Source organism: Melopsittacus undulatus, chromosome 1 (assembly GCF_012275295.1).
Source record: "Melopsittacus undulatus isolate bMelUnd1 chromosome 1, bMelUnd1.mat.Z, whole genome shotgun sequence".
Taxonomy (NCBI): Eukaryota; Metazoa; Chordata; class Aves; order Psittaciformes; family Psittaculidae; genus Melopsittacus; species Melopsittacus undulatus.
Genome location: NC_047527.1, coordinates 116,593,392 through 116,611,487, shown reverse-complemented (window position 1 = coordinate 116,611,487; position 18,096 = coordinate 116,593,392). Strand labels below are relative to the sequence as shown.

Genomic DNA, 18,096 nt, shown 5'->3' with positions numbered 1-18,096 from the left:
TTAGAAGTAGGGTCTGCTTGTGTCCCAGTAGCTTGTTCTTCTATCAGTGAGATGGGGGAGAGCTGTCACATTTACTTTTTTGCTTTAAGTGTCCTTACTTCTTTGTAGCAAGAGTGACTAGTCCTTTGATGCTTGGGATAAAGATGATGATTGTTTTCTTCCTTTCTGTTTTCCTCTTCTGCTGTCTGTTCCTTATATGTCTAGACTGAGTCTTCTACATCTCCCTTAAGTTGAAAAGCTCTGTTGAAGAGTCAGTAGACCTTGAGTTCTCTAAAGATGGAGATTCCACACCACCTTTAGGCAGATGGTCTTTAACTGCACTTGTTACGGAAAAAATGCATTCCTTTTTCTTTCTTTAGGGAGAGCTGCTGAAGCTCTCCCTCTTTTGGTTCTTCCAGGTGAGCTGGGTATTGCTCTGTGACAATTTCGTATTTCTTCACTGGTGAATCTTTGGACAAAAGAACGTTTAAGCAGTTACATATGGGACCTCTGCATGCTACTGGGGGTTCATGCTGGAGTTTAGGCTCCTTTTATCATGTGGGCATTTGAGGCTGGTAGCATAGGGGTGCTGCAACTCCCCTGTGGACAGATTTTTGTGATTTTTCAGCGAGGTCACATTATCTGGGTTCTAAGGACTCCAGATGAAAATCAGTGAATTCCATTCCTCGTCCTCAGTTCTCTGGGTTCTTATTGACCCCTTGCTCAAAAAGTATCTTAGTGCTGTGGTACTTCATTTATTTCATTATATAGATACTGGTTTTGTTTTCATGAAAGATGAATGTGTGCTATTGCCCTCAGCTATCCCTAGATTTGTGCTCTGTATTTTGGAAATCAAAATACTTTAAGCTTATAGGTTTTGCTTTTTTTTTTGGGTTTTTTTTATAGTGATGGAGTAATATTCATTTACAGTTTCTTCTGAAAGTGGTTTCTTGCAAAAATTTTTTACTTACTGAAATTTCAGTTGGCTTAGTAAGTGATTTTTCTTTTAATGTCTCTGATATATGTTGTATATTTACATAATATTTTTTCATTGTAAGTAAGTGTAACTAGAGTATAGGGTTAATTATGTCTGTAGTAAAATATTTTGCCATCTGTTTTTGTGTAATTCCTCAACTGGTTTGAAGGCTTTATTAGATGAATGATGTTTGAGTTAATCTTTTGAGAGAAGATTTAAGGAGAAATACTCACCGTTAACACCATGTTAATATTTATCTGTCTAGTAAGATGACTCTGGCTTAGGGCAGTTTGCAAGTTATAGAAAACTCCTTATAAATTTATTCCCTGAGGATATTTCAGGTAGAGAAAAGAACAAAACAGGTCTGTGAGTTTTATAGGTTTTTGGTTGTTTGTGTTTTTTTGTCTGTCATTGGTAATTTTAAAATGGTCTGTTGGAACAGTTTATAAAAGCAGCTCAAGTTAGGAGTTTATATTTTTTTTTGTACTCTTATTCTTATGCTTCTTCTGTGTGGAATAATTCTACAAACTAATTGTGAATAAAATGATGAAGCAGCACAGATACTGTACTTAGTTGCAAATGAATTGCTAGAATGAGACATTTTATGTTGACTGTACAGTTGTGTGTGCACTTTTCATTTTGTATACAGATTATAACTGCCAATGTAGTAAATGGGGAGGGATATACCAGTTGGTTTGAAACAACTAGAAAAGATTTGTGCTTTAAGAAAAGAATAAAAACCACAGATGTAATTCCAGATACCATTCCAGAATCTCAACAATACTAGTCTAAGTAAGTACAAACTTCTAATGTTTAGCTCTGTTTGAGTCAAAGTACAGTTGGATGAAGAAATTAAGAATCTTTAAATTCAGTAGAGCAGTTAAAAAAAGAAAATGCAAGATGAAAACTACTCAAAAATGTCTGCAGTGAGGCAATATGGTGAGCTTTGTGTGTAGTTTTTTTTTGTTGTTGTGTTGGCTTTATTTATTTATCTTTAGTTACAGGATGCATTTGCACAATGATAGTTTACTTTGTTTACCTATTCTAATAATCTGTTAGGTTATCTAATTATTTAAGTCTATCATTTTATGTCCTTAATATTTGCATGCAAGCAAGCCTGGGTAGGAGGAATACATAATTTTTAAGGTGTACTAAAGGTCTTATGACAAAAGACTTTAGGGAAGAACAGAAGTAATACTGAACGCTTATCTACACCAAATTTGCTTTCAGATGAGGTAGCTCTGCACTATGTGATATTACTGTAATCCTGTCATTAGTATCAGTATATTAATATGTGGGTTAGCTGTGTAGCAGCTTTTGCTAAATTTACAGTTAAGGCAAACTGTCCTCCACTGAAACGAACTGACAACTCTCAGGATCTTAGTATTGGAAAAAAGACCTAAAATTAGCTGGTTTCTTTCTGAATTGGTGTTTTCCCTCTCCCCCATACAATCAAATGTCAGACAATTAGAAATGTTCACTTCTTGAAATGTTGTTAAAGCACAGTATGGTAAGTAACTAAGCGTTTGTTGATGACCCCAAGTAAATGAGTTAGAACAGGAGTGGATATAGGAGTTGATACTCCTATGGAAAAATGAGTTGGCCTGACCTTTAAAGAAGGAAGAGATTTTTTACGGGGAAAATGTGGGTATATGTCTGTTGGGATTTCTTTCTATATAGGAGTCTAATCGAATTTGAATGACTTTGTTTAAATAAAAACTATACGCAGCAGTCTTATATGATGGCAATGCTTGCATGAATACTAGTTTGTTCAGATGATATTTTCCTTTTGCAGAAATTTGCATAGGTTTTATGCAATGACTATGTTAATCCAAGATATTTAAAGAAATAACCTGTTTTCAGGTTGTGTGAAGCTGCTTGTATAAATAATGAGTATCTGGATTTCATGGAGTATTACTCGTATAATTTCTCCACTGAATAAACTTAAACTATATTACAGCTTATCTAAACTTTGGATAATATAAAATGAAATGTAAACATGACTAAAGTAACTTATGTCTGTAACATTCCAAACAGTTAAAATGGTTTGTGGAAAAAAGTGTTATAAAAGCTTCTTTGTATTATAATTGAAATGTCCTTTGAGCTTCTAGAAAACATTAAAATGACAATTATAACTTTTTGTAGGTTGGGCTCATGTGGTTTGTGCTCTGTACATTCCCGAGGTGCAGTTTGCAAATGTTTCTACAATGGAACCTATCGTGTTGCAGTCTGTTCCTCATGATCGTTATAATAAGGTATAATTATATGTCTTTTTATCTATATCTAATGTGTTTATTTTAAGACTTGTGAGTTTTAATAATCTAAAACTGCACTTCTTAGAATGCAGTTCATGTAAAATTCATGTAATGCTGTATGTTTTCTGCTATGACTTTATGAGAAATTCAAGAAATAAGAAAGCTATTATTAAATTAAGCTGTGAGGTTATCTGCCATGTCTCATTATTCTTTACAGATTAGGGACTGTTTTGTTAATTAAAAATATTGTGATTTTTGAATAACAGTTTATTTTGAAAGGAGTGTGAAATATTTCCCATAGGTTAAAATATTATTACAGCTTATTTGAAATGTTATTATTAATTACCAGTAAGTCATACTGGTTTAAGTATTGACATGAACACAAGCTTGTTCATAAACATTTCCTTTAAGGAGAAAAGTTATGCTAATATATTAAGGCAAAAGCTTACAGACTTTTGCCTCTGAAAACAGTATTCACTTTAGTGGGATTATTTCCTTATAGAAGAACTCTTTCTAAATAAATGTCAGTGAGATCAAATGTTCTATAAAGCACAATGTTACTTTATTTAAAAGTAAAAAAAGAACAAACAGCACAAAGCAAAGTAATGTAAGTTATTAATAACTTATTAATGTTCTATATCAATAACTGTATTTTTCTACTTGTTTCATTTGTGCTACCTCTTCCTCACTAGACTTAAGTATATTCTGCTTTGTATTTTCCTTTCTGTAGGCAGCAAATGGAATTTCTGATTAGCATGATTATGTATTTTTCTTGTGTTGTTCCTTTTACCCCTAGTTTCTTTCTTTTACTTTATTTTTGGTGGGCACTGGGGTAAAGGATGAATAAGGCTGTGTTAGGGAAGAAAGGAAAAAAGGAAGAAAGGCATGTATCACCTCTTGTGTTCTTCCTATAGGGAAACCAATCCTGTTCATGTTGTCTCTGTGACCTCTCTTGCTGCTCCCCTTCCCCAATTTATATCTCAGATTTACACCATGCACCTCTTTCATAGAATCATTTAGGTTGGAAAAGACCTTTAAGTTCATAGATTCCAACCACTAGTCTCACACTGCCAAGTCTGCCATGTCCCTAACATCTACATATCTTAAATACCTCCAGGGATGGTGACTCCATCACTTCCCTGGGCAGCCTGTTCCAATGCTTGGCAACTGTTTTGGTGAAGAAATTTTTCCTAATATCCAATCTAAGCCACGCCTGAAGCAACTTGAGGCCAATTTCTAGCCTTTTTTCTTTTTTTTTTTTTTTTTTCAGATTTGGTCTTTTCCTCATCTGTTTCAGATTCTCACAGTTGCTCTCAATATGTTTTGCCGATCTTATATACGGCTATATCTGAAAAACTTGAAGTAAAATTCTAGGTTCTTGTCATGCTTTCTCAATAGACAGTACCTGAGCATCTGTGTAGGCTTCTCACTATTGGCTTTCTTCTGCATTGGCAAGCGCATGCAGCAGTAGGATTAAGTGCAGAACTAATAAAATTTTTGTGCTGGGGCACAAAGCACTTACAGATTTGTTGTAGTAGATGAGTTTATTTTCCTCTCTCCTCAACCCTGAGCCAATAGCACATCTGTTTTCTCAGTTTTCATCGAGTGGTAGTAATAACTTCTTTTTTATTGTTAGTGATTCTTCCCTAATATACTTCAAAGATTTTGTGGAACACTTTGGATTTTGTTTTATCTTGCACCATTTCCATTGATTGGATGAATAAGTCCTTGTAAATTAAAAAAATAAAGTACTCTGAGTATTATAAGATTGTTCACAAAGTCCATCGGTGATCTCTGTCTTTAGTCTTTAATTCCTTTCTGTTAGAATTTTTTTTTGCTTCCTTTTTGATATTTTCTCCTTCCAAATATATGATATATAGTTATTTTTTACTGCTAAAATTCCAATCTGCATTTTGTTGGTCTGAATTTACCATGAATTTTTTTGCTTGCTAGATAATTACTAGTACCATACAGGTGATGTAGATAAAAGTTCCTGATGTTGTCTAGCTCTTAGTTTTCTGCATTTTTGGTGGGTATTTTGATTTGGGCCTATTTTCCATGTTTGTTAACAGTCAGCCTAAAACTACTTAGGCTGGCGCTTGACCGTAACTGTTTGCCAAACCTGCTTCTCAAAAAAACAGCTTTTATTTCCCATTTCCTCCAGAATTGATAAAGGCAAAGCTATAAGCTTTACAAAGGTACTGAACTTAAAAAAAAAAAGTATAATTTAAATAAATACAATTTCTACTGAATAGCAAGGAAGGTGGGGAATAAAATCATGGCAGGCTACTGAAAAGGGAATGAGTCTTGGGTTTGGGGTTATTGTTCAAAACTAGTCCACTCAGGAACTGGTGGCAGTTTAGCCACAGCAGTACCAATCTCAACTTATATATTTATATGTATTTTTATGTATTATTTTATATTTATAATGGCTTATACAGGCCACTACAGTATATTGTAAAATATGATGAGACTTATATCAGAAGTGTAAGGTTTGGGGTCACATCCCTAGCCTGGAAATTACTTTTTGTTTCTCTCTTCCTATAGAGCTCAGCTTTTGCTGTCTTTATATAAATAGATATAGCAAATGAATATTTTTATTCTGTATTAATATACCAATACACCAATATACAATATTAATATAACATACAATAATATATTTATTAATATCTATTTTATCATCTTTATTGATAGTGGTTGTTGATTTTAGGGGAATTTCAGAAATGCCTGTAGCGCTGTTGCTGCAGCAAACCTCCTGAAACCAATTTAATTGCACTTCTAACATCAGTCTAGCTGTAACAGCACAGAATTTAAGCAGTAGCTGCCGACTGAGGACTCTCCCAACTTGTTTGATAAGGCTGTACCCAGTGCCAAGTTTGGTTCTGCTGTGGCTAAATTGCCAGCAGTTCCCGAGTAGGTTGGTTTTGAAAAATACTCCAAAACCAAGATGACTACTCATTCCCTTTTCAGGTAGCCTGCAGTAATTCCATCCCTCACAGTCCTTGCTGTTCAGTATAAATTGTATTTATTTAAATGTTAAATTTTTACTTTTTTTTTTTTTAAAGAAAGTTCAGGAACTTTGTAAAACATTTAACTTTGCCTATACCTGTTTGGAAGGAAATGGGAACTAAAAGCTGTTTTTTTGAGAGGTAGGTATGGCAAACAGTTCTTAAAACATTTGTTGCACATTGTGAACAAATGTAAACATGTAATTAAAAAAAAGTGGCTAGAGTTGCTTCTCTTTTTAGAAAGGCTTAATGCTAATTTCGTTCTGTCAGCTCAGGTTGAAATAGGATGATTTTAAGAAACATTTTATTTCCTGTGAAGTCCTCAATAATTCTCTGTGTGTGGCTTGATACATACAGAATTTTAGCATATGGAATTGGAGGAAAATACTGATAGATAAAAATTGCCCTAAGGAGGAACATATACTGTAGTCTTTAAAATAAAGAGAAACACCACTGGCATTTTGCCAGGAGATAGTACTTAATTTATACAGATTTTCTATGAGCTTGTTTCTTTATTGAACACTGTGAAATATGTAATATTACAAAGTACAGTAATCTTAAATGCAAGAAGAAACATAGCAGACACCAAAGCATGAGGCTTGTCAATGTCAAGGCATTTGTCTGTTATTTTCCTGAAGTTTATCTGCTTCTGGGATAAAAACCATCATATTACTGAATGAATTCGCTGAATGACTTGCTTAGTGGGTTAACTAACAAGAAAGCTCTTCTTACACAGTCACTTCCAAAATCAAATGGACTAGTAGTTGCTCTCCTAGTTAGTAAATGTTTGTTATTCCTTGGGTGGTTATGCATGGATTATACCAATTTATTTTATGTGGGCTTTATTTGTCTGTTTCAGGTTTGTTGGAAAGTATGTGATAATTGAATATAATTACTGCTTTTAGGAACCTCTTTTAAGAATGGATTAAAGAATAAGTGCATTTGGAGTTTCGTGATCTGCCTAGTATTAAAGGCAGCTGTTAGATGTATTTCAGTACTTGCTGCAACAATGAGAAGTTTACCTAAAACTCCTAGATTTGATTCTGTAAGCAGGGAATGCTATTGGGTAGCTGTTAAGAGTAAACAGTTTCTCAGAGTACTTTTTGTTTTGTAAGGTATTTCTTGTCCTATGTTCCCTTCTGTCAATGCTTTTGGAAAGAAGGTTTACATTTTGAATCTTCAAAGGAAAAATACTGACAGGAACGTAAAGGCAGTATTGCAAAATACGTATTTTGACTTTAAAGAAACTAAGATATTTGTTGCCTTTTCTTGGTAAAATTTCTTTGCTGAGTCAAAAGCTTTATGTAATGATTTGCGTATTTTCCAGTGAGTCTGGGAGAAGTCTTAAGGTACTCTCTTTCCCTGAGAGGTCTGAAGAATAGCTCTGCTTTAGTTTGTGGGACACACAGTTTTGCACTTCCACATTCCAGAGGTTTTAGAGGGGGTGCAGCAATTGCATGGATTTGCAAATGTATGAAAATCTTTATTTTCCTGCTTTGTGAGAGACACACAAAGGTTCTCAGGCTTCTTGTCTAAGAGAAGGTAGAAGTATGAGAAGCTTAGCTTTAGAGAGAACTTACCATCCATGTTGGAACAGGAAAATGAACTTTCTTTTGCCCTGTTTCACATGGAGGGTTAGGAATCAGGTTTTATACTTCTCATGACTATGGCAGGAAGAATAGAAGTTCACCAAGCTTGTTTAAATGGGTAGGCAGTCCAGCGTGTTGTGTTTAAACTTGTTCATATTGTAGCTGGTAGTTTGTTATCATTTTCAGAGAAAATTAAGTCATTTTAGTGTAAATTGGTTGAAGGCTCCGGAAACACATGTAGTATGTAGTGCTGAAAATCAGGAACTACATGCTTACTAACTGGAATGCTTATATTGCTTTTCTTTCTGAGCTCAGTGGGGAAAAAAAATTACAGATCTTAAGGCAGAACTCTGAAAAAACAGGACTGTAACTGGAGCTTGAGTTTTATGGGTTCCGTTGAACTCTCTGTTTATAGAGGTACCTTACTTTTGAAGTTACTTTCATTTAATTTAGTTACTCAGATGAGGCTGATAGATCATGACCTTGTTTGTTCCTAAGATCTGAAATGTGTCAGGTCATGTTATAGAAAGCCAAAAAGCAGCCAGTCTCAGACCCTGTCAAACAACTGAATTATCTGTATGCACTACCTTGATGTACAAAGGGACCAAGGCAAAGAATTAAGTAGGATTATCCCCTTTCTGATCTTTCAAATGTTAGGGTATGAATTTAGGATATATTAGCTATTGGTTTGAATGCTTTTTAGAAGTCTTGTGGAAACCGCACAGGAATGACTCACCTACCCCAGAGCCCAGCATGTGAACAAAAATGCTTTCGTTAGCTGACATTTCATGTTAAATGTTGTTCTAAATACCTCTGTAAAAGGTTGTTCTGATCTCAGAATTGCACTCATTTTCATGGCTTTCCAAGTAATAGTGGTTTTGTGTTATATTCTTTTGATATTTTTATTTCAGTGGTATCATGGTCCATTTTTCTTAAACTCTATTTTCTACTTCTTATGATTGATGGTTTTTTATTTATTCTACTCATTCTTTGCCTCACAGAATGGAGGTTGTGATACAGTTGCAATGAATCAGTTACAGTTTAAATGTAGACAATTTTTTGTGGGGGAGGAGGGAAAGGAGTTTTTCTTTTCTCATCTAAGATCTTGTAATGGGATGTCTACAGAGATGGCAGTGTGTTCTTGGTATTTGTTACCTCAGCAAGGTTCTCTTTCATTTATAAACAGACACTTGACTGGCCCAGTGCTGGAGGATACTTTCATTATGAATCTGCTCTTAAACTGTTAAATTTTACACATCAATGTGATATGATAAGATCTCTCTAAATGGCATTTCAGTAATTAGGACAGTAAGAAGTGGAAAGGGGTTTAGCTTTGTCTGATGTATCTCTCTGAAATGCTGGTGAGAGATTGTAGTGATGTCTAGTACAACAGTGAGCTTCCATACAGCATGTATCCACATTTGTTTGCTTCATGGTAAAGTAAAATAAAATAAAATAAAATATTGTGTATTCTTTTAGTATTTTTTTTTTTACTTCAATTTTACTGACAACTTTTTGAAAATATTACAAATTGCCACACTATCCCAGTAATACAAATTAATAAATTGACAGAAATGCTATGATAAGATTTTCAGGTACCAGACAGGCTGTTTTCATTCTGGCTTATTTTTGAGGTTGAAATGGGCTTGATACACTAGTTTAAGCTTTGTTTACAGGAGATTCTTGCTTGATTAGTTTCTAAGATATTTATGAGGCTGTCCAGATCATGCTGAAATTAAAACAGAGTTGTGTTAAACAACTTATTTAATTAAAATAACTGAGCATCATATGACTACTGAAGCATGCTTCAAGACTTTACACCAAATGTATGCATAAAATTTTGTTAGCAGTTTTTCTGTATGTAATTTTGTAGATGTATGTGTGTATACCATATGGTATCTTGTACCATTGGGCACTCAGTCTAATTTGATGTTTCTGAATGCCAATACAGGTAATGTTAAATGAATGTGAAAATTATTGTGACCTAAGAGGGCATAAACACAAACTTGAAAGCAAGGAAAATTTTGAAGCTTAATGCTAGTAAATATTGTCTGTTTAGCCATTTGGCTAGTTGAACAGTGATACAGAATTTCTGTAAGTTAATATTTGTACTGCGTTAGAGTTGGTAAAGTGTTACGTGAATCCTAAGTGTCTATTGGGTGATCTCCTTCTGCAGACATACATAGTTAGACTTTTAAAAGAAGTTCTTAATAAGCTTAGCTGCAAAATCCAATAGTTCTCAGCCAAGAATCTGTAACACAATTTATTTTATGCTTCTTATCATGTTAAGTATTTTCTCTTTGATAGACATGCTATATTTGTGATGAACAAGGCAGAGAAAGTAAAGCAGCCACTGGTGCTTGTATGACATGTAATAAACATGGATGTCGACAAGCTTTTCATGTAACGTGGTAAGTATATTTTATTATTTAAAAACTCTGGTGTTCCAGGAAGAATCAGTGCACATAATGTAATGAATAAACTCTTTATTTAGGTTATTTCTGAGTAAAGAAATGTAATAAAGTGGGCTGTGTAGAAATACCTAACCTTATTATAATACAGAATTTTTACTACCAATATAGTAAGAGCAGCATAGACAATTCTTGTCAGCTGCAAAAGCTTTCTGATAATATTCCTTTGGGTTGTGTTCAATGCCATGTCCTCTTGTGAATAAGGTTTAGTGGTTGTTTTTTTCCTTAAGTTATTTTTCTTAGATGATGTTTTATAGGATGTAGTAATGTTTGAGATTGTACGCCTGCTGGTTTGATACTTACTTCTGGTGATTTACCAGATTCCCCAGTGGGGAAAAATTGCTGTGTTATACATAAACATGCACTAGACTCACCCCTTCTTGTACATATTTCCAAACATTTGGGGCAGTTTACCTCACTGGTTTTATCTAAATGGTACACATCTGTCCTGAACTATTTTTAGGTTTCGTGTGTAGCTGTTGAAGAAACAGTTGTGTCCACTATCTCATTGATTCTACTTTAAGATATTTAGGCATGCTTGCATTCAGGAGATGCTTGTCTCGCTATATGGACTTCTAAAAGAGGCTGGATAATTAAAGTCATACGTCAACAGGTAAAAGGAAGCAAAAGGAGCTTCACACCAAAATTTACAGGCATTATTTATCTTTTCAAATTCAGCTGAAGCTGTTTTGCAGTAGATAGATAGCAGATTTACACAGACTGTCTAGCTACATAATCTGTGGATTTACCTGTCTGTTTTATGAGTGCTTCAGTATGCTGCTTCTTGACCAGCTCAGTCAGGGAAATGGTATTTGCACACCTACTTAAATTACTTAAATGTATTTTCTTCAGTGCCATCAAGTAATACTTGGAAAGTCTTGTGCATATTTTAAAATATATAATTCTGTAGTTTAGGCACTGATTTCTTGGCAACTCTTATTTTGATTACCTGAGTATCTGGCAGGCTTTGCTCTTTCACAAGCATCTAATTTTTCATTGGATGTATCAATGTCAAGATTCTTTTTATGGTGCAAATGGATTGTGTTCCTCAAAGCATGTGTACCATGTAACGAGGTTACTTAGATGTGAAATAAATGTATACATCCATGTTTTTGGTTGACAGTCTCTTTTCTTTCAAACACTTGGATGCATACAGGAGTCCTTTTCACTTTTTTTGTTAATTTCAAAACCCTGTTTTTAGTGAATGCTGTAAAGTACATGAGAACTAGGTTAAAAATGAAACTATATTGCAAATTCTTAGGATTTTTTGATTCTAACCCCCTGAGGTTTGTACTATAAAATTACACCTGGACAGAGACTACTGTGATTGAGGATACTTAAAGGCTTTTGTGATATTTAAAAAATGAAAGAAAAATGTGAGAGCTACAGAAGGCAGAGATCCAGGGTCAGGTGTATCAGTTTTGGGCTAACAAAACTATCGTCTAAGGAAAAATGAGCTTGAGTCCATCTGTTTTTGTATGGTGATAAGTCATCATTTAAAGATACCCTCTTAAATGTTTCCTTGAGTTGGCATCTGCTGTAGATGTACATGTATTTGGGAGGCAGTATTTCTGGATTGCCCAGGAACATAAAATATAAATAAGGGGAAAGTGATTTTAAAAAGCAATGAAAATAAGCTGCCTTATATATTGTTCTTTCATTTAAATACTCCTGTGTATAATTTTGACTGTAACGTTGCATTATCATGCTAATGAAAATTATATGGAAAATGAAACTGAATAGTTGTTTTTTCAATGTCTGAAGTCAGTTTTGACAAGAAAAGAAATCAACATTGCAAATGGTGAAAACCAAATCTGATTGACAAAAATGTAGTAGAGTAAGGTAATAACTAGCCTAGGCAAGGAAACTTGTATGTTTCATTCTTTTTTAAAGAAATTAACCTGCCACAGTCTTTTAAACCGATAAATATTATTTATTATGTCATTGAAGTCCTATTAAAAAAAAGGTTGTTTTCCTGGCAGAGGAAAGAGGGCTGTATGTACCTTCAGAAAAATGTCTCTGGATCTATTGGATCTACAGTATGTTTTGTTAAAAACTGTTCTTTCCATAGATAATCTTTGGCTTCAATTTGAGCTAAGTATCATTGTCAATTGCTTGGGTTATTCATTTGTGGGTGTAGCTGCATAGTAAATGTAGATTTTCAAGCTGTAAGCTTGTGTAAGTGCCTTAAAGACTATGAAAAAGGCATTAGGCCAAAGTATAAGCTATACATATTTTTCAGTGGACTACAAAGGCTGGTTACGTGCTTGCATGTCATTTGTGTGGAAATCTATTAAATGCAGATGTAAGTATCCCTACATTATCAGCTGTGATACTGTGGTGCAAGCTGATGTAAAATTACTGTCCTTGAATGTTGTTTGGTTTATTTTTAGTGCACAGTTTGCAGGACTTCTTTGTGAAGAAGAAGGCAATGGTGCAGATAACGTCCAATACTGTGGCTACTGTAAATACCATTTTAGTAAACTGGTACGTATTTGTTAAATCTTATAAAAAAATGGTTGCTGACTTTTCCTCTCTGAATTGCTATTAATACTAGAAATAATATTTTCCTGTAGCTCAGAAAGTAGATTGTGTCTCATTAAAACAGTGGTTTTAATCACAGTTACAGAAGTACTAGCTGAACATTTTTCTAAGTGATTACTTTCTAGATGTGTGGGTCATTCCCCTCTGCCAGAAATAGCATGCACATTTAGTGTTGGTTTTTTTTTTTCCCCTTGAGTTCCTATAATGTTTCTTCTGCTATTTAATTAATTTGCTTCTAGGAATTTAGTTCATTTTAGAATAATATCAAATATATTACTTGCTCTCCTGTACATGAGAGAATAAAGAAGCCCTCCATTCCTTTTTGCTGCTGAAAGAAAACAGTGTTTTTCCTCTTGTTCTAATGCTCACTGTGTAGCCAGTTAGATATTCCATGCTTGTAAATTCTTTGAAACAATGAAACAGAACCTTGAGGAAGTGACTTGGTTTTGATTTATTTTTTTTTAAACAAACAAAAATCTTTGAAATTTCTGCTATTTCAAAATGTTTTGGATCGACTTCTGAAGTCTTTCCTATTGCTTCTTACCAGTTTGATAATTCCAGGAATCTCTTTCTGTGTATGTGTTGTGAGTGTGTGGCCTTGAAGGACTTAGTGATATTTTAAAAATGTTACTTATGAATATTGAATTATGAAAATTTTAGTATATCAACTTAAGTACAGATACTGCTGTAAGTGTAGTTAAACTTGCTGATTACTTGTTTTCACTGCTAAAAAAGGTGAATACTTGGGTGACTTCTGAGTAGGTTTCATTGAGGTAAAAACACAGGGCCAATGCACCATTTTAGCTTTCTAGAAGATAACCTTGCACTCTTGTGAATATTGATGAACTTGCTTCATAATGAAAATAAGTCAGGGCTTTCTGGGGCCCTTACTAAGCTAAGGTTTTAAATTATCCTGAACTAATACGTATATATGTTTATATAAAAAGCAAGCTTAACAATGAAGACATAACTGTATTCGACCTGTAATTAGTTAGTTTCCCATTACGAAGCTATAGAGTTAAGATCAGTAAAGACTGACAAGATAAAGTGTTTTAGTGTTTCTTCTAGGATTACTGTGACTATTGATGCCTGCTAAATACAGGTGTTTAGTATTTACTACAGAAGATGGTGGGTGGCGTGTATCTGCTATATCACGGAAAACATTGTTTTGCAAAGCACTGACTTGAAGTGTCTTTGTAATACTATCTCAGTTATAATAAAATAACATTCGAACACTGGCATAGCGTAAAGTTTTTGCAGTCCCAGACTAGGCTCTTAAACATGACAGTAATACAGGCATTATATCTGCCACCCTTAAATGCATACATGACTGTAACATTCTGTATCCTATTTTTTTAAACCATTTTATTGAAAATACTGCAGTTGGATCACTTGAATAATAAATCATGAAGCCATAAAACAGCCACCTTACAATGCATTTCATGCATGTGGCAGTGTGGCTTCCTGTGATACTCATCTGAGCAGCATCTTCTCTGTTTTATGTTATGCACATTTGAAAATGTGTCCAGCGTCTTTTAACCTTTAAAAAGTGATGTACTGCTTTTCTTTGTGGAAACCATATCTTGCCAATTTGTGGAGGTGTAAAAGTTGATACAAGGGTGGGCTTTTTTTCTGGTATACTTTGAGTAGTCTTGTTAATTGTTCCAAATTTGTCAGTTTTTCAGTAACTGAGTTGTTCTTCCTTCAAGCATTAAGGCATCTTATCAGTTGAAATGCTTTATACTTTTTATTTATTCAAATCGTTCCTTTTCTCTATCCATAAATATATTTTCTCTTTTTAGAAAAAGAGCAAACGGGGATCTAATAGGTCATATGATCAAAGTTTAAGTGATTCTTCCTCTCACTCTCAGGATAAACATCATGAGAAGGAGAAAAAAGTAAGTGGATTTGTCGTTGCTAATTATGTGGCACATCTGCTTAATAGTAGCATTTCTGATAAACTTATTTTTTTGCTGAAAAGCTTGAAAGAAATCTTGTTTCTGAAGCACTGAATAATAAATGACACAGGTGGTAAACTAGATGTACTAGTGTCCAGTGAGGAAACAACTTCAGGTGCATTTGTACATGCACCTTCCTATTCCTGTTTATCATCTGTTTTGGGATACACACCGAAACATATCTATTGGGAAGGCTGTTTCTGTGCAGCTTCCTTTGATTTACTTTTCCATTAGAGATTTTTTGGGTAGCATGATTAGGCAGGGTAGAAAAGCAGGGGGAGATAGTTTAGCAAGTGTGCAGCTAAACAGGTGTGTCTGATTTTGGATGCTTGAACCCATTATTTCTTTTTCTCTTCACCAAAGAATTGACAGCTCTTGTTGCCACTGTGATGGCAAATATCTTGTCATTCAGCTGGGAATCTTCCTGTGAGGGTACAAATAATGTAATGCTGATTTCTGTCAATGGTGTATTCTTCTAGCAATTTAACTCACATTTAAAAAAAAATAACTTAAAGTTTATAATGATTATTCCTTCATGTTTTTATTACTGCTGTTTTAATAGTAGTCTATTGGAAACTTGTCATATAAACACCACTGATAACAGTCAGTGGCTCCATGATGCAAATTTGCTTTGGCTCTTTTTTAGCCCTTTAAGAATACATGCAAAATCCCATACAACTGATTTCATAGACTTTTCTGTGGGTGTGGGTAGACTTAGTTTTGCATTATTCAAAATCATTGCATAAAATTTGAAGTTGGAATATGTACTGACCAAATGTTTATTGTATGAAGGAGCTCTATTTATAGTGACAGGAAATTGCATAACAAATGTCAGTCTTCAGACTCTTAGTCTCATTAATATTTGATTTGCTTTCTAAGCTTATTTCCACTTTGGATGGATGTTGTATCTCCAGTGATGTATCTGGTTAATGGTGTAAGCGAATAGTTCTGTCTTCATTTGGTAGTGCAGAAGAGAGTGCATTGTCATGTGGTTGTACCTCTAAACCTAAATTTATTACTAAGATTAGAAAAGTTTGGGGGTTTGGCATATCTTTTTTTTCTTAGTAATACACCAGTAGGAAAAAATCAATCTTGAATTACAGAGTACAGAATTACCTTACCAAAAACCTTACCAAATATTTGCCATATTTTGACTTAACGTGCTTAGTTTTTCACTTCAATTTCAAGTTTTGTATGTCTGTGAAGTGCAAAAAACCTGTTACTATTGAGTTTTATTGGGTGGTGTGGTTTTGTTGTTGTGTTTGTGTGTTTGTTTTTTTAAAGTGCTTTGGAGATACTATGCTTCTTCAGTTTGTCATACCTGGAAATCTTCAGGGCATACTTGGAGGGACTTTGTAACAGTGTGTTCAGCCAATATATCAGCTGTTTTTTTCTACTTGCTGCTCAGCTTCTCCTGCTCTGGAAGTGTTTTGATGGGGGTCTTCTAGAAATGGTTAATGTTGTGGCTTGTCTTTGCAAGTCCTGGCCTTTTCCTGTGCCTTGAAGTTTACTAGAAATTGGATAGGAAAGTTTCTTACACCTTTTGTGAACTGAAACATGGCAATCTGGAAGATCTTACGATTTGATTTGAGCCTGGTGTGGCGTGGTGTAGGGTGGGGCATTCCTGCCCATGGCAGGGGGGTTGGAACTAGATGATCTTAAGGTCCTTTCCAACCCTAACTATTCTATGATTCTATCTGTAATACTAAGTGAAGCAATGTAGTTTGAAGCACTAACCTATTACTTAACATTCATTGGTTCCCATGGTACCTTACAGCATATTCACTTACCAAGTTTAATTTGCTTTGTATGTTGTGTAATAACAAAATACTATTCTAGCTAAAACCACCAAGTGTGAAGAAAGTTGTGGTTTCCTAAAGCTGTTGTTCACATAACTTTCTGTGGCTATAGGCTTTTTGTTTGGCATTTTTAACCTTAACATATTCCATAGTTAAAGAATGGCCTTTACTTTGCAAAATACTGCTCCTCGATTAGTGAATTCTATGTGGTGTGGAGGCACATTCTCATGATAAATTTAACTACCTTCAGCATATGATATGTTAGTTGATACAGTATATCAAATATACACTGTATCTTGGTGTAGTAAGGTTAGGATGACTTACTGTATTTTCTTACCTAAATCAGTTTGGAATCTAGATTGTTGTCACATTACAGTAAAAATGTGTATCTTTCTTCCCAGATACAGTGATATCTCGTGTGTTGTGTCCTTATTTCTGTTTATCTCCTGTCTGTGTTGTTGTGTGTCTCCTCCTTTTTCCCCCAAAAGCACTATATTTTCTACTTTTATCTTTCATCTTTATTCTTTGGAATTTTGGATAATCTGATCTTCAGGCATTCTTAAATCTTTCTCTTTTGCCAAGCAGAACCTTTTTTATTGCATAGACCTCAGAAGCTGTCCATATGCTTATAAAATCTTACTCTTCCTTAAGAAGAGGTTGGTCTGAAAATGTTGATATGGATAGCTGTCATTTCTGTAAATAGACACTGAGTTGAAAGTATGTGTTTTCCTTCAAATGATGTACTTTGTCTCTTCTAGACACTGTGCTCACAAAATTGATAGTAAAATATAAGGGTAGAATAATACAAAAAAACCCAAACCTTTGGTATGATTTAATTTTAATGAGGAATTTGAAGCTACAGAATGAATAGCTTAGTTGTATTCTGTTTACTGTTGCACTAAGTATTGTTAGTTTCTGTGGCAGAGCTGTTACTTAGAAGTTAATTAAAGATGTGTCTGTGCCTCATAAGTAGGGTTGGTTGCTTGTCATCCCATTATAATACCCGTTTTTTCAGGGTCCAGGTGTTTACTTCAAGCTTTTAGGGGAAAAACTGAGACCATCATGAAGCTGTGGAAGAATACCTTGCTTTACTTATGTTCCTGGCAACCTTATCTTTGGAAGGGACTAAAGAAGGAACCAAACACGTCTGCGACTGACCTTTGTGTAAAGGAAGTCTTTCTTGCCACTTAGGTGAAAATTAGGCAAGCTTACTAGCATATATGTTTACGATTTCTGAAAAATGTGAATTTACTGCATAGTAAGTAACTCTTATGTAGCAGCTTAATTGCACAAATCCCTTTTCTACTAAAGGTCTTTCAGGTTTGGTCTGGGCTGAGCAGGAAATGGAAATTTAAAACTCCCTGCTATGATGGCTAATGTGATGCAAGTTAAACAAAAAGGGGCTTGTAACTGAAGACTTCAAATATGTAAGAAGTGGTGACTGAAGAGGGGAAAAAAGAACAAAATAGTGACGAGGAGCCCCAGGGCACTATTACAGAAGTTTGAGGGTGTCAGAG

The 18,096-nt window shown here is 34.5% G+C and overlaps 1 protein-coding gene across 4 annotated transcripts in view; it reads left to right on the top strand.

The window, feature by feature from the left end:
* MLLT10 (MLLT10 histone lysine methyltransferase DOT1L cofactor) overlaps positions 1–18,096 on the top strand; it is a 128,502-nt gene that overhangs the window by 30,901 nt on the left and 79,505 nt on the right. For 2 of the 4 annotated variants that reach the window (XM_034059945.1, XM_034059944.1), the window contains exons 4-7: positions 3,101–3,210; positions 10,115–10,218; positions 12,672–12,765; positions 14,625–14,720. In XM_034059945.1, the coding sequence (XP_033915836.1) occupies positions 3,101–3,210; positions 10,115–10,218; positions 12,672–12,765; positions 14,625–14,720 (404 nt within the window). The remainder of the gene's footprint in view (positions 1–3,100; positions 3,211–10,114; positions 10,219–12,671; positions 12,766–14,624; positions 14,721–18,096) is intronic. The other 2 variants (XM_034059949.1, XM_034059947.1) reach the window with 1 other exon arrangement.